The 21,166-nt window shown below is 45.9% G+C and overlaps 1 protein-coding gene across 3 annotated transcripts in view; it reads left to right on the top strand.

Moving 5' to 3' along the window:
* The window catches only part of MSRA (methionine sulfoxide reductase A), a 286,690-nt gene that overhangs the window by 70,492 nt on the left and 195,032 nt on the right, over positions 1 to 21,166 (top strand). Inside the window, exon 2 of one of the 3 annotated variants that reach the window (XM_074355494.1) lies at positions 4,427 to 4,554. The exons of the other annotated variants lie outside the window; for them this stretch is intronic. Coding sequence (XP_074211595.1) covers positions 4,452 to 4,554 — 103 coding nt within the window. The 5' untranslated portion in view covers positions 4,427 to 4,451. The remainder of the gene's footprint in view (positions 1 to 4,426; positions 4,555 to 21,166) is intronic. 3 annotated transcript variants of the gene reach the window in all.

Genomic DNA, 21,166 nt, shown 5'->3' with positions numbered 1-21,166 from the left:
ATTGAAATCTTGTGACAGTGGAGAAAATTTGTAGACAGACCATACTTTTATTTATTTGGAATATGTATTTTAAGTACCTCCCGAGTACAAGAGGCGCACTGATGTTGGTGTGGGGATTCAGAAGTGAATTAGAAATGGTCCCTGCGGTTCTGGGACATGGATGCTCTAGACGGGAAGGGAACGCTGCTGCCCCCACCCTGGGCTCTAGGAAAGCAGAGGAGAGCGGGGCTGGACAGGCTTTGTTACTCAACTGTTCAGACGATGCAAAAGAAAATTGAGGAAGAGGAGGAATCAACGGAGGTTTACTAAAGGAGGTTGTATTAGAAGTGCGGAGCGGCGGGCAGTTGAGGGGTGGGATTTTAAACAGAGAAATGGAAGACAAACATCCCAAGCAGAGTGGAACGTGTAAACTGCTGAGAGGTCTGGTTTGGCTGGAGGTTCCTTCCCTGGCTGTGCTTTTGCGTCCCTGGAGAACCTGTAATAAAAGGGACTGCTGCCTGAAATCCATAGAGACCGGACAGGAAGCAGACCAGAGGCCGCCTAGGGATGGGGGAGCTGGGGGAGAATAGGGAGCAATTTCTGATGGGTATGGGGGTTCTTTTTGGGTGGTGAAAATGTCCTAAAATTGAATGTCATGATGGTTGCACAAGTCTGTGAATCCACTAAGAAAACCAAACACTAAATTGTATACTTTCCATGGATCAGTTATGTAGTATGTGAATTATATCTCATTAAAGTGGCTGGAAAAATGACTGCAGCCCGGTTCCCAGGCCAGACCAGCGAGATCAGAAGCCAGAGGGTGGTGGCCCTGATCGTCTGGGAAGGAGCCTCAGGTGATGGTGCCGTGTCAGGTCCGCCCGGGCTGCAGCACGGGGTGGACAGACAGCGCAGCTGCTGGGGCTGCCGGCTGGAAGGGTGGGTGGGCTTTACCTCTGAGAGCCTCGCAGGGCCTGCTGAAAGGTTTGCGCTTCCCCAGCCAAAAGGAACCATGGAACGTTTTAAAGTGGAGACCGGGCACCTGGAGACTGCTCTTTAAAAACCTACTCACAGATGTATGGAGGACGGTTTCTGAAAGTTGGGAAGCCAGCTGAGGCTGTTTTAGGTCACCAGTGGAGAGGTGCCGTGGCCCTCACTGGTGCCAACAGTGGTGGGTGGCAGTGAGGATGGAGTGGAGGGGACCGGTGGAGAGACGCGGAGAGAGCAGACCCCAGCAGGGCTGGGTGGCTGCCTGGACGGGGGCCACGTGGGAGAGAGGCTTGGAGGAATCTGCAGTTTTCCAGGCAGTGTTTCTGCGGGGCCTGAGGAGCCAGGCCAGACAGGGAGCTGGAGGTGCTGAGAGAGGCAGGTTTACAAGAGGGAACATGCAGAGTTTTGCATATGCTGGACTCAAGGGAACTGCCGTCCAGCCACAAGCAAACATTCTGCAGAGAGCTGGAAGTGTCTGTGACCCCAAGAAGAGGCTGGTCAGAGAGTTGGGAATCTGCAGACAGGAGTTTCGGGTGATCCGCTTCCCCAGCGGCCCCCTCACCTGGCCATTGGCTGGAGGACCGGACCCTCACACGTGGACCTTACCGCTGGCTGCCTGAACGTCCCCACAGCACGTCACCTGGCTCCCCCAGAGCCAGTGACCCATGATCAAGCAGGTGACTGAGCGAGGCACAAGTGAGTCACAGTGTCCCAGGGACCTGGTCTTAGAAGTGACCTTCCGTCATCTCTGCAAGATGCTCCTGTTCACACAGACCAACTATGACGCAGGGTCAGAGGGGACGGCAGGTAGGCGTGAGGACCAAGGGCTGCCGCGGGCCACCGTGGACTGGCTGCCACACCCTGGTGCCTGGCACTGCGCTGACAGTAGTAACAAGAGCAGTGTGGTCCCTGATGCTGGAGGGTGTGTGACAGGCAGGGCCCTCAGGTGCAGGCAGGCACCAGCTAGGTGCAGGGAAGCCTGCGCTGCCTGGAGCATCCACTCACCCACACCGTTTAGGGACACCTCTCCGTTCAGAGGCAGGAGAATAAAATGAACAGGGCCCTGATTCTCTGGACTGTGACTCCTGGGAGTTTGCTGTCCTCTGACTCCCTGAGGGGCCAGAGGGCTGGGAAGAGATTCCTGACCCCAACAGTTGTCCCCAGGGCCCAGCCACAACGCACAGTTCCAAAGAGGGGATGGTGCAGATAACTGTGGAGGGACTGGGAACGGGAGTAAGTTTTTCCATCCATCATCATCATCATCATCATCATTCATCACCTGATGGACAGTACCTGTCTGTCTTGCCACTCATCAACACCTCACTAATAATTGCTAATTTCCCTTTTTTACAAAGAGAGAGGGAGGCTCAGAAATGTTGGGCAGGCTAACACTTTAATGACGTTGGTTTTTGTTGTGTGTATGATGTGGCTGCCTTCTGTTTGTGGTCAGTGAGACTGGCTCTCTATTTCTGATGGTGGCGTGGAGTTCTCTCTGGAAAATAAATGCTTGTCTATCTCACAAGAGGCTTGTGTGAAAGATAGGACGTAAATGATATTACAGCTGGTGGAGATCATGACGGTGGCAGTGAAAGGACTGAACTTTAGGAAGCCGTCCCTGAGAGTGCGTTAACTTGGCTTCCTTCAGCTGGCCTGGGCCACACAACAGGATAACGCAGACTGGGAGGCTGGGAAGTCCAAGATCAGGATGCTGGCTGGTCTGGTTCTTGGTGAGGGCCTTCTGGTTTGCAGATGGTGCCTTCTCACCGTGTCCTGTCATGGTGCCCTCGTCTCCTCTTCTTGTAAAGACATTCATCCCATCCTGGGGGCCCCATCCTTATGACCTCATCTAAATCTGATCACCCCCAGAGGCCTTTCCAGCTAGTACCAGCGCACTGGGGGCTAAGGCTTCGACGGAGGAATATTGCGGGGGACACGGATATTCAGTTTATAGCACAAGGGTTGCGATATCTCTGTGTCACGGGAAGTGGCACTCTTGAGAGGTGCTGGGGTTGGTGTCAGACATCCTGGGTGTGTGGCTACTGGCAGATCATGCAGCCTCACTTTCCACGTCTCTAAAATGGGATCACAACACCTTCCTTCCTTCACAGAACTCTTGAGGTACAAGTTGAACAACATTTGTGTAGCTTACATCACTTAAGGCTGGTAAAATGCCCCTCTATTAAACTGGGTTTTCATGTATGCAAGATGACTGTGAGAATAAGCTACTTCACATTTTTACAGAAGTTTGGAAAATGCTAAAAAATACACTTTAGATCTAAAACCTAAATCTAAAATGCGTTATGGAATGATATCAAGTAGCCAGATTTTAGTTTTTTCTTCTTTATTTTCAGATGATATTATTGGTCTCCAGATCTAACTCTTTTTCATGTAAATTAAGACAAGAGTTATGGACTCTCCCCTACCCCCTCCCTCTGCTGCCCACCAGCCCACGCCTGGCTTTTTCTGTGGTTTACTTTTCGTTCTGGCCAGTTGTAATCCCTTCCCCTCCAATCTTTAAGTTTGTTAAACGAGGAATTTACTCATGCTTGCTCATTTCTTTTATTTCTATGTTGTAGAAGCAGTGAGTCGCAGATTGGGGCGTCCCTAAAAACATGTGTTGTGTGCAGCCTGGGGTGCTGCATCCAGGGAGAGGGCAGGCCACCCTCCCTCGGCTCTGGGGAGGATTAGATTGAATGCTGGTCGGCACCTGTTAACAGTCACTCCTTTCTGCCACCACAGCTGCCTTTGAGTCCCCACCCTGTACTGAGAGAGGGGAGGAACGAAGGCATAGTGGGTCCCAGAGGGCAAGCTCAGGGCAGGTTCTCTGGCAGCACGTGGCTGCCCTTCAGGAGATATAGCAACAACCTCTTCAGTGCTCACACCTTGGGGGAGCCCCGGCCATCACGTTCTTGGGGTGTACCAGGTATTTCTGGAACCCAGCGGGTGAAGGTGAGGGGCCCGGATCTTGCAGGAGACCTCAGTCTGTAACAGCAGTTTTGTTGTTGGACAGACAAGCAGGACTTGAAAGCTGAGACCATAACATTCATGATCATTTCTTGTAAGTTGGGGATTTTTTTTTTTTTAATTTTTTGGTGAGGAGAGCGGTTTAAAAAAAACAAAACAAAACACAGAGGTTTTTGCCACCTTCATCTGTCAGTTTTACTCAGCCCATTGATAAGTGCTATGTTTTTCTACCCAGTGTAGTTAAACCGCTCTAGGAGGCTTTCCCACTCCTGGATTATGATTACTCTGCTGGGCTGGGGAAAGAACACCTAATGGTACAGGATGCTGTAATAGTTGTAATGAAAAGGTTCCCTTTGATACTGGGGGAATGCTGCGAGCCAGCTGAAATGCAGGAAAGCTCTCCGAGTGAGTGAGTCATTTGCAAAGAGGGAAGGAGGGAGCCCTGCGTGCTGTTTAAGGTAGCCTTGGTCTTTCCGGCTTCTCACGCTCTTTTCAGATCCCCGCAAGTGGATGACACAGAGATGCTGTTAATTGCGTCTGTGAAGGAAGTGAAACAGCGCGACCAGCTCAGAGCGAAGACCAAAGCAACTTCAGAGAGGAAATCAGTCTGTCGTATTTGTACAAGTATGTGCACTTAAATGATAATTACCGTAGTCATTGTTTACTATTGCGCCACTATATTAATTATCTATTCAATGATAATTAAATACAGAATTCTAAGCATCATCCCCAAATTACCTTTTATCAATCGAAACAAACCAATTAAAAATTTCAAAATGCAGCCATGTAATCAACAGCTTAATACATGTTAATTATGACCAAAATTTCAATTAATGTGTTAATATATGACCTCAAATCTCCAGAAACAAACAACCAAAAAAAAAGCAACCTCACATAGCAATTATGGCCTCATTTTACTGACAGATATCTGTGAGTTTGTTTTTGTGTCTGGCTTGGTAATTTGACTTCCATCAAAAAAGCCGGCCTGTTCTTGCCTCTGTTCTGAAGCCATTGCATGAAAAGCTCACAAGGTTTGAAAACAACTCCTTTGGCTTCAGCTCCTGCATCCTGTCTTCCCTGCACAGCACTGCCCGGCGTGTGTCTCTTAGAGCATCCTGTCGGCTGCCCTGTGAACCCGTGGAGTGGGTAGCGCAGGCTGTGATCTCTTCGTTTTGTAGGGCGGGACGGGGGGACAAGACATGGCGGAAATTCACCACACAACCTTCGTGAGGGTTAGAGGAGGGAGTGCCTGTTCCTGGGGGTGTCAGGACGGGCCTCACAGAAGGGGCTTAGTGGAGGGAAGGGATTTAGACCAATGGAAGAGGTTGGGGGTGGAGAGCATTCTAGCGGAAGGAGGGGCTGGGTCAGGACCACGTTTGGCTGGATCTTATAGTCATTGGAGAAAAGCCGTGATGGGTAAGTTCAACAGGGCAGATGAATACATCGATCGTATTTCTCATTCTGCGTGTGCCCCTCGATGGGAAGGCCGTGCTGCAACCCTGAAGTCGGGTGAGGTCGTTTAAAAGTTTACCTGTCCTTTTTTATCTGACTTCAGGTATGTCACACGACAGCACAGCATCCGAGTCCCATCACTTGACCCTTACTGCCTTGGCTTCTAATGACCAATTTATTGTGAGCCCGTATTTTATTCAAAAGAGAACTGGGGGTACTTCTAAAGTAGTTCTTTATTTTATTCTAAGTACATGCTTCCACTCTGAAACGTGGCTCACTTAGACGCACTGGCAATTTTATTATGTGCAGTTAAGTTGTGAGCCTATTTTTGTGTGTATTGAAGTGGAAAGTCTCTTTGGAAATTCAGCAAATTGGACTTCAGCTTGAAGGGGAGAGATGGATAGAACTCTCTGTGTAAATAAATGTATGTATGTGTGTGTATAAAATGTCCTATGTATATATATATATACACACACACAGACATACACATGCATAAAGATGCACATGCATACATATGTGTATATAAATAAATGAAGTAAAACTGGACTGAGTCATAAAAGTGTAAATAGATCAAATATAAAATCCATTAGAGAAGGAGTTTGTTTTTATGACTCAGAAGGGAGGTGTGATAAAGAAGTATTTTTAAGACCAAAACTAGTGTGTGTCAATTTCTTTTTGCCCAATTCCACATCTTCTTGACAGGAAGGTGAGTCACTGGATTTGAATCATAAGGCTGTAAAGAATCCTGGGGGGAATTTATTTCAGGCTGGATGTTTAGAAATGTGGGCTAAATCAGTGACTAGGTATTTGAGTGGATTGGGGAAATCATCAAAACGAGTATTTCTCTCCAGTTTTTCAGATTCTATGGATCTCCTGCCGAGTACAGAAGTATCTTTAGAAAAATTAGTAAAGAGGTAATGCTGTCTGTACATTCTAAAGGAGGTTGTTAAAAATGAGTGGAGACGTATGATCACTCATGTTCACAGCAGCATTATTCACCACAGCCAAAAGGTGGAAAGGCCCAGGTGTCCATTGACAGATGAATGGATAAACGAAATGTGATCTGTACATACAATGGGATATTATTCAGCCTTAAAAAGGAATGACATTTTGATGTATGCTAAAACATGGACAGACCTCGAGGATGTTATGCAAAGTGAAATAAGCCAGTCACAAAAGGATAAATACTGAATGATTCTACTTTTTTATGAGGTACCTAGAGGAGGCAGATTCATAGAGACAGAGGGTAGAATGGTGGTTGCCAGGTGCTGGGAGGAGGGAGGAATGGGGAGTGATTGTTCACTGGGTACAGAGTTTCAGTTTGTAAAGATGAGAAAGTCCTGGAGATGGATGCTGGTGGTGGTTGCACAACTCTGTGAATGCACTTCACGCCACTGCACCGCACAATTAAAAATGGTTGCGATGGCGCATCTTATGGTGTGTGTGTTTTACCACAATTTTAAAAATGAGTGGAACACTTTATTCAGGACCAGGGAAAGCAGAAACCTGAGAAGTTGGGTGGCCAGGCTGTTGTCTGAAATGGAAACACCAGTTGAGCCATGAGGTGAGGAAAGAGGACAACAGGTCTTCCTTCCAGTGAAATCGTCCTTTTCACCACGTCTTCTGCATTCACTTTCTTCTTAACAACTTTTATCCTGCCCTTCCCCTCTTCATTTACCCAATCAGTTCTTACCCCTGGGAGACGCTCACACCAGTGTCTTGCTTCTTTTTCTGCCTTCTAGGCATAAGAGCAACAGTTGGAGTAGACATGCAGTTATGACTTTTTTTTTTTAGTTGAAAGTTAAGGTTTTGATGTTGGTCACTTCCCAAAGTGACAACAGCCCACAGCTCCTGGGAGGCTATTGCCCACTGTCAGAGAAACACTGTTAAGTGCGCTGGCTGCTTTTCTGTCATGAAGAATGTGCTGTTGTGCTGCTAAATATGCTTCTGGAAGAAGCAAGTGAAACAGATTGTGGAAAAACTTGAGAAAGGACATGAACTTGGGTTTTGAATCTTGTCTTCTCCATTTCAGTCTAAAATTCATTTTATTTAGGGTCAAGGGTTTAGCATGCTTCTTGTTGATATTACTAATTAAAAATAATGTCACAGCAATGGTGTTTTGACCATTTTCATGTGGGTAATCAGTGCTTGTAGTCAAAGCTGACATCAAAACTACTGCACTTTTGGGCTAAGACATCTGTACTTTCAGAGATAGCCGTGGAGGAGAGGAAGTAATAGTCTGGGATCCTCCATATATTTTAGGTTTTATTTGTTGAAAGTGGACCGAAGGGGGGTTAATCTTGAGAGAAATGAGAAGTGGTCAAAACCTAGTCACTAATTAAGTCTGCCTGGGAGGGGACACTGCTTTCCAACCTTGCAGGGAAATAGCTGTCTTACCAAGGTCACAGGCGATGTGCCCACCCAGTTAAAAGCACTAGTTACCAAGACGCTACCAAAATCTGCTTCAGGCAGATGGAAACCTCAAGGCCATACTTGTGTTTTATAGGAACAATACATTTCCATTTTAAATAGAACAATTTCACTTATTTCTCATGAGAGAATGTTAAAGCATGGGTCAGACTTATTAATTGTTGGAAGGTCATCTTAAGAAAATTACTTCTGTATTGAAAAAGATTTTAATTTTTCTTCCTTGGAAATAGAGATTTATTGTTTCGGTGGAAATGAGAACCATCATTTTGAAAGCTCTGTAATGTTGTCTCACAAAAGCTTAACATTACTATTTAAATATCACAGGTACTGTAAAATGTAATGTGGAAGCTAATTTTCATAGATTTTGATTCTTATATGTCTATATGAATTGACATTATCTTAAATTCACATTTTGAGCAAACAAGCTAATTTTATGATGAGCGGAATCATTAAAAATATCTTTTTATTCTAAGCTTGCTAAAGAGTCCTAAAGGATTATACCCACACTGGATGTAGTTTGGAGACAAAAAGATTTCTGTTGGTAGGGATATTGGTGACAAAGGTCTGAAACTATTATGTGTCTATTTAGGAGAGAGCAAATGAAGAAATGTAATGATGTGTTGGAAATTAGAATTTTTGCTGCAGATGAGCAGGGACACAAATATGGAAAAGGGAGAATGAAAGGAAGTGTCTCATGGTATTGGATTTGAGTCGAAGATATCAGAATGAACTCACGTTATGCACACACGCGTGCGCACGCACAAACACACACACACACACACCGCGTGGATGTAACTGAGAGAGCCTAGAAGCCATGTCATGCTAGTAGTAATAAGCATCTCTGATGTCCAGATCTTGGTGTCTAAATTCCATGTTCCACTAAAAGAAGCCACTGGAGATACTGCAAGCCTGAGGTATTTGTGTCCGAAGCAAGGCAGTGCTGGAAGACTGGAGAGGTCACGTCGAGGGACTAGCTGAAAGGGACTGTCAGTAGCCAAACTCAGGAGCACCCAGTATCAAAAAGAATTTTGATGATCATAGATTTTTTTTTTTTAAAAAACATGAGCTAGCAGTGATAGAAGGAATTATAGAATTTAAAAAAATCATCATTTTGTTAACACCAGCGTCATCACTGACTCAGGATGGATGCTAAAACGGTGGGGAGAAAAGTGGTTGTTGTTGAAGAATAGAATGTTCTCATGTTCTCAGCTGACTTCAGGAGACAATGTGCCTTTGAAGTGGAGAGATGGATTGTCAGGACCTTAACCAAATGGGCAAGCTTGGCATCACTAATAGCGGGAGCCCTGATGGGATGGAGCAGAGGGTACACAACTTCTGCAGGGTCGGCCTGGACCCCTTTAATGCCATGAAGGACAGAGGGGAGTGCAGGAGCTGTGTTAGGTTAGGGAGACTGAGGAGAAATGACAGCCAATGCAATGAATGAAATTGGTTAGATTCTGGATCAAAATAAGCCAAGTAGCTATGAAGGACATTTTGGAGACATTTGGGGAAATTTGAGTATGAACTTTATGTTGGGTGATGATACTGAGTTAATTAATGTTCACTTTTTGAAAGGTGTGGTTAGATGGGAGAAGGTCCTTGTTCTTGAAGGATGCCCGTTGAAGTACGTAGGATGAAATTGGGGGGAGGGTACAGCTCAGTGGTTCAGTGCATGCTTAGCATGCACAGGGTCCTGGGTTCAACCCCCAGCACCTCCATTAAAAAATAAATAAATAAACCTAATTACCCCCCCCCAAAAAAAAGTTAGGGTGAAATTTCATGATGTGTTAAGCCCAGTTTTGGATATTTTAACAAAAGGGAAGCATGTGTATATATTCATATTGGAGAGAGACAGAGAGAGAGAGACAAAGATACAGGATGGGGTCAAGGGAGGCTGGGGATGGAGAGAGGGTTTGCTAAGATGTTAAAGTGATGAATCTGGGTGAGGAGTATATGAGTATTTAGTGTACTATTGTTCTTTTTTTTTCTTTCTCTGAGGGGGAGGTAATTAGGTTTCTTCATTGATTTCCGCTTGGAGGAGGTTCTGGGGATTGAACCTGGGACCTCCTGGGTGCTGAGCATGCGCTCTACCACTTGAGCTGTACCCTTCCCCCAGTGTTCTTTTGTTTAAACGTTTCTGTAGGTTTGGCATTTTTCAGAATAAAAAATAAATTAATTAGAAATAAGTGGAAAGGATACCCCATGAGTTACATGTATTTCTGCATATAGGAGCATGAGGATAAGGTGGTAGGGGAGTCTCTGAGACGTAATTTCCTATAAGACAAGTATATTCTTTCTCCACTACCCCCAGCATGGAAACTGTGAATGCTGTTGCCTTTCTGTGGAACAGTGGTAACGGGGTGGGATTTTCCAGTACTGCAGTTAGTTGTACTCAGCTTTCCTTGAGGTCTCTATCAACCAACCTAGTTCCTTATGAATTAGAAGATTCTTTATATATTGGTTCAAAATGGATTTTTACATTTTCCCCGATGAATTGTGGTAAGTAAAGTAACAAAGGAATTGGTCATAGGGCAGTCTTCCATTTATTGAGTGACTACTGTGTGCTTGAGAATGCCCTATGTTTTTTACTTAAATTGTCTCCGTTCTTCATGATCTCCATATTATCATGAGGAAACAGGCTCAGGGTGTTCAATGTGTTTCAGAAGGTCACATGGTGAATAAGTTGTGGAGTTGAGGTTTAAACTCAACTCTGTCTTGACTGAGTTTTTACCTATTCATCATACAACGTCATGTTGTCTATCCTTGAAAATAAATGACTTCAAATGATGTCCCAAGTGATGACATTCATTACTTGAGGAAATTCATGGTAGTAAAGATCAAGTTAATACTTCTCTGAATGTATGATATTTGAGGTTAAGTCAGCAGATGGTGGCAGTGGAACTGTACTGGGATTCCACTTCCGTTGCTAATAGTGTGACCCACAGGCCTTGGTTTTCTTGAATATCATCATCTTTGGTCTAGTTGGTATCTTGGTTGGTTCAAGGAATTAAGATAGCATGACACTTTTCAAAGAAATTTTAAAATGATTACTGTGGCAGAAATAAGGTTGGGGGCAGGGATGATCAGGAGGGCTTGGGAGTCTAGTGGTGGGGATGGCTGCAGAGAGGCAGGGGGTGTTATTAGGGATCTGTAAGCAATCCCATGCAGTTCCAACTGAGTTATAAGGGAAGTAAAAGTCCTTGCATGGTGTTTTTTTCTTTTTCACTTCAAAAATTTAATAGTAATTCTTTAATAACGTCAAATATTAGCACCGGTGTCAAATTTCCCTCATTTATACTTTGTTCACATCAGGATCTAAAGAAGGGTCTTACATTGTAATTGCTTGGTAAGTCTGTCTCTCCCTCTCCCTCCCTCCTTTTTAATAACAGCATTATTGAGATGTAATTCATATACCATACAGTTCCCCTATTTACAGTGCACAATGCGGTGGTTTTTAGTGTCGTCACACAGTTGTGCAACCAGCACCATAGTCAATTTTAGAACGTTTTCATCACCCCCAAAAGAAACCCTGTACCTGTTAACATCGCTCCTCATTTCCTCTCAAATCTCTCCCAGCCCGAAGCAAACTCCAGTCTACTTTCTGTTGCTGTCGATTTGTTTGCGGTGGACATTTTGTGTCAATGAAGTCATTGAATATGTGGTCTATTGGCTTCATTCACTTAGTATACATTTTCAGGGCTTGTCCATGTTGTAGCGAATATCAGTACTCCACCCCTTTTTTATTGCTGAATAATATTCCTTTGTATGGATATACTACGCTTTATTTATCTATCCATCCGTTGATGGATGTTTGGGTTGTTTCTACTTTTTCTCTATTAGGAGTCATGCTGTTGCAGTCATCTGTGTACAAGGTTTTGTGTCTTAAAGTGGTTTTAATTTCTCTTGGGTAAGTAGCCAGGAATGAAATTGCTGGGTCAGGTGGTAACTCTGTGTTTATTTAGCATTTTGAGAAATTGCCAGACCATTTCCCTGCACCACTTTACAATCCCACCAGCAGTGTGTTCCATCCGCAGAGGGGTCCAATTTGTCCAGATCTTCACCAACAACATTTTTTATTACTTTTTTTTTTTTAAAGTAAAGCCATCTAGTGGGTGTGAAGTGGGTACCTCATTGTAGTTTTGATTTGCGTTTCCCTGATGGTCCCTTGGAGGGTTTAAGTGGTGGCGCGGCATTATCCGACACGGAAATTAGAATGCTCGTGCTTACTGCGTTGTAGAAGGTGGGTTAGAGGGGTGCATGACATAAGCAGGTGCCCAGTACGTTCAGGGAACAGCCAGGAGGCCAGCATGGCTGGAGCAGAGGGAGGGAGATGGAGTTAGTAGGAGGAGTTAGTAGGAGATGAGTTCAGAAAGGAGGTACGAGGCGTCGGGTGGGGGTGGGAGCCGGTCCTGAATTACGTGGGCTGTCGTAGGCCATTGCATGGACTTTGTCTTCTCCTCTGAGACAGGAACTTCCCGGACGGTTTAATCAGAAGAGTGACACGTTATGACTTAATGTCTTAAAAGCATCGCCCTGGCCCTTGTACTGAGAATTTCCTGAGACGGAGATGGCAGAGGTGGCATTGGGGTGACCAGCTGGGGGCTTAGGGCAGTCATCCTGGTGAGGGATGATGGTGGCTGGGGCTGCCTGGTGAGTGCTGGTTGGATCCTAGATTTATTGGCAGGATAGAGCCAGTGGGATTTTTTGACAGGTTGGTTGTGGGGCTGAGTCCAAGGGAGAAGTCAAGGACGACCTTTGGTTGGTCCCCTGAGCCGAGGGAAGGAGAGTGGTGGTTTTCATGAATGAAGATGACTACGGGGGTGTAGGTTTGGGTGGAGGTCAGCTTTCGATGTCTGCCGGAGGTCTAGGTGAGGCCGCTGAGCCAGCTGTGAGGACTGAGTCAGCCCCGTGCAGGAATGAGGTGCTCAAGGGAGGGTTGGAGCTGGAGACGGAAACATCGGAGCCGCACGCCCCCGCCCCTGCAGGCTCCTGAAAGCAAAGTGGTGTCAAAAAGAAGCCAGGGCCAGCTCTTCAGTCCTTTCCCTCCTTCTGCATCACCAGGTCAGAGACAGCTTCAGGCTGGCCAGGGTCAGGCTGGATTCGGTGATCTCCATCCTTTCCAGGACCCAGATGCCAGAATTGGGGAAGGGACGCCGAACCCTCTGTCCCGGGCTGTGTGAGGACGGGCCCTGCCATTTTTCCCCTCCTAAAAAGCACACACAGAAGTGCTAGCCTCACTCAGTACAGACTAAAGGGAAAGAACCTCATTTTTTTCAGTTTACTGAAATTTGTCACAGGATGGCATCTTTATCAAAGCTTTCCAGGAAGTAGGTTTGTGTGTGTGTGGTGGGGAGAAGGGAGAGAGGTTGCCTCTTGTAAGGCAGATTTTGGTTGGCATTGTCTTTTGAAATCTTTCTTTCAGAAAGAAATCTTGTTAACATGCTGTTTAGATTTAAATGATGACTAGACCATATTTCACAAAGAGGTACACTAGTCGAAAACTGCCTCTAAATACTTTGATTATTATTATTCTTTTAAGAGATATATTCCTAATTTGGGGATATTAATTCTTAATGGCCATTTCTCTGTTAAATTTAGCAGGAAATGCTTATAAAGTTTCCCTTGGTTTTCCCCAGGAAAACACCTTTATAACTTGAAATCTTTTAAAACCTTTTAGAAACACTAGTCTCTCGAATGCTGAGCAGGGGGTTGAAATCAAATGCTTTTCTTTTTATTCTTTGCACTTTGTCAGTTGAAAATGTGTGAAGAAGTCTATTTGAAATTCCCTTTGGGCCACTTAATTCACCTTCATTATGGAAGAAGAGGGATAAAAATAATATCAAACAAACCCAGTAAGTGACTGAAAATATAGTTGGGGTGACTCAGTGGCTCATTCTTACAGTGGTTTTATTTTTCCATTTCGTGAATTCAGCCGGAGAAGGTCCTTTTTAGCTAAAACTCAAGACTCCCTTTTTCCTCAGCCTGGTTAGAGAGGATGGGCAAACAGATTTCAGGTTTTTAAAATGGGACTGCCAGAAGTCACTTGAATTCCAAATAAATAAATTTATAAATTCACTTATGTTCCCGAATAAATGGAAGCGATTACGACTACATTAGTGCAGCATTAATTAACATTGCTAATTCTTTGTATGCAATTATGTCAAATAATAACACTCATAAAATGTAAATATCCAGTGAGTGCGACAGGAGCCTCCCTTCTCTTTTTAACGCCACCGTATCACCGCATCCGACTCTGAACGCGAAATATCACCAAGCTCCCAGACACCTACTCTCTGAAACAGGCTGTATGAATTCTAATGAAAACACTAATTCTGTGGGATAAATTTTCTTTTCCACCCGGTTCAGTGAGGGGCTGCCCAGCCAGCCAATAATCCCATTCCTCAGAGCATCACTGAGAATATTTATATAATTAAATATCATCTGTTTCCCCATTTAATTCCTGGTGGCTCCTTCCCCCTCCGGCTGTTTGCGCTGTTTCCTCGGGCAGGAGCGGCCGCAGCCCTGACGGATCATCTTCATTAGCTACTTGGGGTGATGAGTCCCCGAGTGATGCTGAACGTGATGTACCGCACACAAAGCCGAACCTTCTGCGGAAGCTCTAAGTAGGGCAGGTTTTAGGCAGCTTTAAACTGGTTTGTTTGAAGAAGAGAAAAAAAAAAAAAAGTCATTCTTTTAAGGAAACAATTTTGGGACAGACTTTAGTCTCTGCGGGCGAGCTTCCTCTGACCTGATAGCAACTAACTGCTGATCCTGAAAATGCTTCTTGGTAAAGAAAAGGTGAATGAAGAGCGTGATGTCCTACTGAGAGGAGCACGGTGGGGGGGGGGCCTGGGCTCTGACTCTGGGGGCGCAGCTGACACCAGGCACGGACTCCTGGGTCTTGGGAAGCGAGGGAGCTGGACTCTCTCTTTGCCTGTCTGGCAGGACCCAGGCTCCCAGAAAGTCACCCGATCTCCCTAAGCCTGAGGCTCTGCATCTGGAAAATAGGGACACACCACTCATGCCGAGTTACCCTCTTGCCACGGGAGGGTTGTGAGGATCAAATAGGAGAGCGTGCCGAGCGCACCTGCGCAGAGCCCGCCGGCCTCCAGACAGGGCAGTGGTCTGTCTGCCCTGGAACAGGGTCTGAATGCGTCCTAGAGCTCTGAGCCAAAGCTCTCAGTCATAATCTGTTTTTGGAAACGTGCCTGCAGAGCTGAAGCTTTGGGGTGCGGTGTGTGACCTTGAGTGCGTCCTGCTGTCATTACGGGTACTTTACACCCATGGGTGCCAGTGTTGCTTCTTCTTTAACGCGTAGGTATTTGCTTTCTGTGAGGGCCTGGGTTATGCTGGGAGGCGCCCTGCTGGGCTGGGGGTGTGCTGGCGGGAGGGCTGGCAGCTGCCGGAAGGAGAGGAGGATTATTGCAGGCTTGGTCCAGCTGTGGCCAGGGGGCATCTGGAGGGGAAACCTGGAGCCTAAAGAATGGAGAGCAAGACAAGACAGGCTGAGAGATCAGTTTCACTTTGTACCCCCCAGGCCTGGACCTGGCAGCATCCGTCTCCCTTGTGGGTTCAGAACACAAGGTGTGTTCTAGGGTGAGAGTAAGCTCTTCCCGACCCCGAGGCCCCCATCGCTCCAGGAAGAGCCGCTCTCTTGGCACCGCTGCCATCTCCCTGGCTGCAGGGCGCTCCTGTTATTTCCATGGTGAGGCCCGGCCCATCTTTCCCCAGAGAACTTGGAGAATGGAGGGAGATGGAAGGCAATGGCCTGGAGGTGGGGTGTGATGGGGGGTCTAGGGGGTACAGGGGCTTCTGAAGAACCGAAAAGAAGGAATGCAGAATTCGGTAGCCTCCGCGGTCAAGGCCACTTGTAAATGGCAGTAGCACAAGGGGCAGGAAGATCTCCAGAGAGCCTGACTGTGTGCGAGCACCTGTGTACACAGGTGCACCTGTAAAGGAAAGGCAGCAAGAATGGCTTATGGTTACCGGCTGATTTCTACGCTTCAGGCATCGTGTTAGGTGCTTTATATACACCATCTCGTTAACTCTCACAGCCCTCTGTAGGCAGGTACTGGCATCATTCCTGTTTGCAGGTGGGGGACCGGAGGCTCAGAGAGGTGTGGTGCATTGCCCAAGGTCACACAGGTAGGGAACCAGGATTCAAAGCAGGCACTGTGTCTGGAGCTCTCGCTCTCTTAACTGCGACCGAGGCGTGTGTGGTGGGAGTTCACGGAGCATCGCGACGCCTTGGAACCGGGAGACTGATGTGCAGGGAAGCTAGAGTGGATTTTTAGCTGTTAGCCCCTCCACTGGAATTGCAGTTTTCCCTTGAGTACAACATTACCCACTTTACAGGGCGGCTGGGAGAGGGAAGTGGGGCCAGATGTGGGAACCTGCAAAGGCTTGTCCCGCTTAAAATGCCGTGAGGCTGATGATCATGGAACCGTAGCTGGCTATTCTGCCCTTTATCCTGGGGGCGGGGCACCAGTGCCTCACGGAGCTGTGGAGACAGATTCCTGTTTCAGCACCACATGAGGAAATCAGGTAACTCCAGTACGTACCTGGAAGTTGGAGGACTAAGTGTGAAATCAGATCAGGCCTGGTAGAAACAGAATTCTGTTGCATCCTAGCGTTCTCTGAGATCAAGGGACCATCTGTTTAGTAAGAGCAAGACGCAGGATGGGTAACGTGGGAGCCAGAGACATCATCAAGGGGGAAGGTGGGCCTGGGTAAGAACCTCAGCGGGGGCCTTGACCTCCCGGGATGGACACCGGATGCCCGTGTGGCAGGAGATGGCCCATCGGGACCGGAGGCAGGAAGGAGGACCACTGTGACCAGCTTTCCAATAATATACCCACTTGCTCTGGCTTAAGCACTCTTTTCTGTTTTTAAAGTAGGTTTCCAGTTAAGAACTCAAGCTCACACAAGAGTAGAACCTTTGAACTGCATTCAGGCAAGAATTAGGCTGTGGATTTCAAACAGTTTCCTGGCAAACCCAGCCTGAAGACAGGCCAGGGGCCAAACTGGGTTGGAGGTTGGGGGCAGCAGCGAGTTCACACCTGGATTATTTGCCAGGAAATAAGGGGCAGTTTGTGGACAAGTGGCTTTGGTTTCCTGATGGCACCTCACAAAGCTCTTTCGGTTTGTGCAGGTGAGTCCACTTTCTAACCCCAGTCAGGACACGTGGTCTGCTAAGTGGGAGAGTCTAAGTGGGGGCGCTGTCGCTGGGACCTGAAGCTGTTTCCTCATCTGTAAATTGGAGGCATGAGGAGCCCCTCGTGGGACTGCAGGGAGGATTAAATAATTGCTAACATTTACTGAATGCTTACTATGTGCCAGACACCATTCTAAGTTTTTTTTTTCAAATGTATTAAATTATCTAACTCCCCAAACAACTCAGGGAATAGGTACCATCATCATCTCCGTTTTACAGATGAAGAGGCTCGGCTTGGTGACTTGCCTGAGATTCCAGGACTGGCCCGTGGGCTATTGGGATTTGAAGCTGTGCGGTGATTCTGGAGTTTGTACCCATAAAGCTCTGTGTGCGTTGCTAGGGCACAGGAAGGTGGTACAGGATAGACCCTCAGGAAACGAGCAATCCTGGTGAAATCGGAGGAAGCAGAGGTGATCCTGTCTGCACTCCCAAGAGCCAAGGCCAAGAACTGGGGTGTGTGGGGGGGGGGATTTGGGGGGGATGAAGAGTAGGCTGGTGGTGGCAGCCAAAGACTTTTCTAGACATTTTGGAGGGTCTGGCTACCTAAGCTGCAGGGGAGAATGAGCTCGAGATGTTATTAATTAATGAAGTTATCTGTCAAAGGTGAAAATGTGCAGGAGATGCATATTAGCATAGTGGTTGTGTGCATGCATGCAGTGGGGGGAGGGGGTGGAATGTGTTTGCGTGAACGTGGGTTTGGGTGTTGGGGAGTTACCTGACAAGTGACCTGGCCTCATTCTTCAACTTTGCATTCACTGTTCTGTGTTGTATCTTCTGGAATCTTTTGTTTCCCCTGGTTAGTCACTCATTTGATGACCCCTTTGGAGCCTCAGAGGTCTCAGTCGAGCACTCACTACAGGATAGGTTCAGCCCATTTCCTGGAGTCTGTGAGCAGCCCCCGACCTGCATCCCAGACACTTGCAGAGCCCAGGGACCTACTCCCAGATTGAGCCCTGGATGTACATTAGGGCCACCTGGGACTGGTGTCCATGTTGCTCCCAGTCTCTCTGCCCCCTTATGAAATCAAGTCCTCTGCAAGAAGGACCTGGATCCAACCAGTGTGCTCCTAGGGTTGCGAAGCCCTGGCTGCATACACCTAACCTATGCAGACGGGACAGGGTAACACAGAGATGTTAGTCTGCAGAAGAGCGGGTTATCCTGCTTTTTCCATTCTTCCCCTTCTCTTTCTCTCCCCTCCATCCTCTTCCAGCATTGCCTTTGCCCTTAAGCCCCCCTCTCCCACACAAAGAATTAAAATGTTTTGTCTGGAAATAAGCAGACGTGACAAACACGGCCGGGGCAGCTGTTCAGCGTGTTTGGATGCCAGCAACTCGAGCTTTAACACGGAGATCGGGGTCCATGGCACCCGGTATTGCTGCATCCGTGTCCATTGTGCTGAACATCACGTGGAAATCAATCAACTAACAATCTAGGGAATGAAATATTCAACATACAATGTTATTAACATATAAAAGACTTACAGGCAAATCACTTTTAAGTATGACAAGGCTTCAAAAATGTGTTTCATTTGAGTATAGTGAGGAAGATTTTGGGGGAGTTGTTTATCAGCAGTGCCATGAAGAAGGCTTATTTCTTCCCCTTAAATCTGGATGAATATGCATGTGTGCGCGGCACGATAGTAACAATCCCGAAGCCAGGAGATTAGCGGAGCTGGTGCTCTCGCATGCAAATTCCGAGCATGCGGGGCGGGGAGGCGCGTGCGGCACCTTTCACTTGTCTGCTCCCCAGCCTTCGTCTTCTGTCCTGGGTGTGTGTCGTGGAGCCTTTGCAAAGTCAAAAGCCTACATAGTTGGGACCCTGTGTGGATGCTGGTCTGCCTTCTCTTATTGTGAGATATACGAACAGAAGAGTCCATGACATTTAATGAATAATTACGGATACCCCAACCCCGAAGGAAAAGAATATTGCCAGTGCCCTGGAAGAGTTCCCTCTGTCTCCCGATGTTGTTTAAGAAAATAGGCATATAGAACAGGCACGTGAGTGGCCAGGAATGGAAAAGCGCTGTTTGGACTTGGTAACGCTGCTTCTTGACAGCAAGAGAGTTTCTTTCTTTTCTTTTTCCGTTTTTTCCTCTTTCGGTTTTATTAGGTAGAATTATTACAGTTTGACTGCACATAAATTTCTTTTCGGATCTGTAGGAGGCAGTAGGGAGTCTGGAACCCACCTGTGGGTTTGAATCTCATCTTTGTGACCTTGGGCAAGACCCTTATGCCCTTTGTGCCTTAGTTTTCCTTATCTGTAAAATGGGGATAATAAAAGCACCTACTTCACAGAGTTGTTGTGAGGATCAAGGGTGTTAATACATGTAAAATGCTCAACACAGTGTCAGGGACGTATGTATCGCTACTGCTGTTATTACTTTAATTATTATTAATACTCTTGGTTCTGAATATTAGTGTAATTTTATGTGTGGAATTCTCAGTCTGGCAAATAAATCAACATACATGGATTTCTCTGTTACTCTGGTCCAACCACGTCATGATATCTCCCAAAGCCAGCTCAGATGTCACTAGGAAGGTCTCAGGCATCTCTGTCCACTCCCAAGTGGAACATTGCAGCTTGGCAGAAAAATCACTTTTAAGAGAATTCTAGAGGGTGAATGTGATTGTTGGGAAGTACCGAGGAGAAAACTAGCATTGCTTGAATATTTAAACAGTGCCATTTAAACCTAGAGAAAAAAAAAAAACCCTGTAGGATAAGGTGCTTTTAGCTCATTTTACAATTAGGAAAGTGACACGCAGAGAAGTGAAGCAACTTGGCTGGTGTCACATAGCTGGGAAGTGGTTCAGCCGGGATTCAGACACGCGTCTATTTTCAAAGACTTGAGGGGCCTCAAGCTCACTCACTCCACCCTCCTCCCCATGCAGGAATACTCTTCCACACACCTGCCAAGTGATAACCCAAGCTTTGGTTGAATGAATCATACATTTACAGGAGCGTGACATCTTGACTGTGCTAAGTGTGTATCAGTTTCTAGTCACAGAATTCATTGTTTCCAATCACAGGAAATGCTAATGGACTTCAAGGCATGTATAGATAGATATTCACGATCAAAAGATGTGCAAATTATTTGTTATTAATCACTGTGTGGTATGGGCTGCATTGGAGGTGGAACTGAATAAACGGAATGCTGTAAGTACTTTTGCATTTGTATCATTTTGCTCACAGCCTTCTCTCGTGGCGGCGGAAGCGGGCTCTCTTATGCAGACACTCAAATTGTGACATCAGCCCTAACAACCTGCTAGGGCTTCAAAGTGATGTAGCAAAGACAGGGGTGGAATCCTGAGTCTGTGTGGCTATGGCTGGCGACTAATGTATTCCTTCAATTCTTTATTCGTCTAACTGTATACAACAGGAAAACCAGGAAAAGCCTTACCATATTCATCAACCTGCGTTACTACGTAAATCACAGCTCTTTGCCCCAACCGAGGGAAGTCAGCAGAAAGATGGGTTTAGCTGTGTGTGTACCTTCTGAGTTTTGGCCATTTCTGTTTCCTGTATTGGTGCCACTTAAGTTTATGAGTGTTCGCTTACTTCAGAACTACCCTATACAAAAGGAGCTCAAAATAGATTGTCAACCTAAATGTAAAACATAAAATCATCAAATTTCTCAATGAAAACATTGGAGAAAATCTTACACAAATAATTCTTATGCAAATAATTCTTGAATAGGACACAAATAATTCTTAGATAGGACACAAAACCCACAAACCTTAAAAAAAAAAAGGCTAAATTAGACTTCATAAAAATAAAAGAAGTGTTCTTCAAAAGGAATTAAGAAAATGAGAAGACAGATCTTGTGTGTACTTTTTCCTAATCATTTCAATTTGATTGATGCTGTTATAAATGATACCTTAAAAATTTTTTTTCATTTCCAACTGCTCATTTTTAGTACATAAAAACTAAGTTGGTTTTTATATATTGACCTTGTATCCTGAGGCGTGTTAAATGCATTTATTAGTTCTAGTAACTTTTTTGCCCATTCCTTCGTGTTTTCCGTGTGGCCCAAACTGCCTTTTGTGAATAACGATAGTTTGATTTCTTCCTTGGCAGGCTAAATGCATTCTATTTCCTTTTCTTACCTTATCGCACTGACTAGCACCTCCAGCATGATGCTGA

Source organism: Camelus bactrianus, chromosome 31, assembly GCF_048773025.1.
Source record: "Camelus bactrianus isolate YW-2024 breed Bactrian camel chromosome 31, ASM4877302v1, whole genome shotgun sequence".
Classification (NCBI taxonomy): domain Eukaryota; kingdom Metazoa; phylum Chordata; class Mammalia; order Artiodactyla; family Camelidae; genus Camelus; species Camelus bactrianus.
Note: the sequence above shows the minus strand (reverse complement) of the source record. Positions and strands in the feature narration are given on the sequence as shown.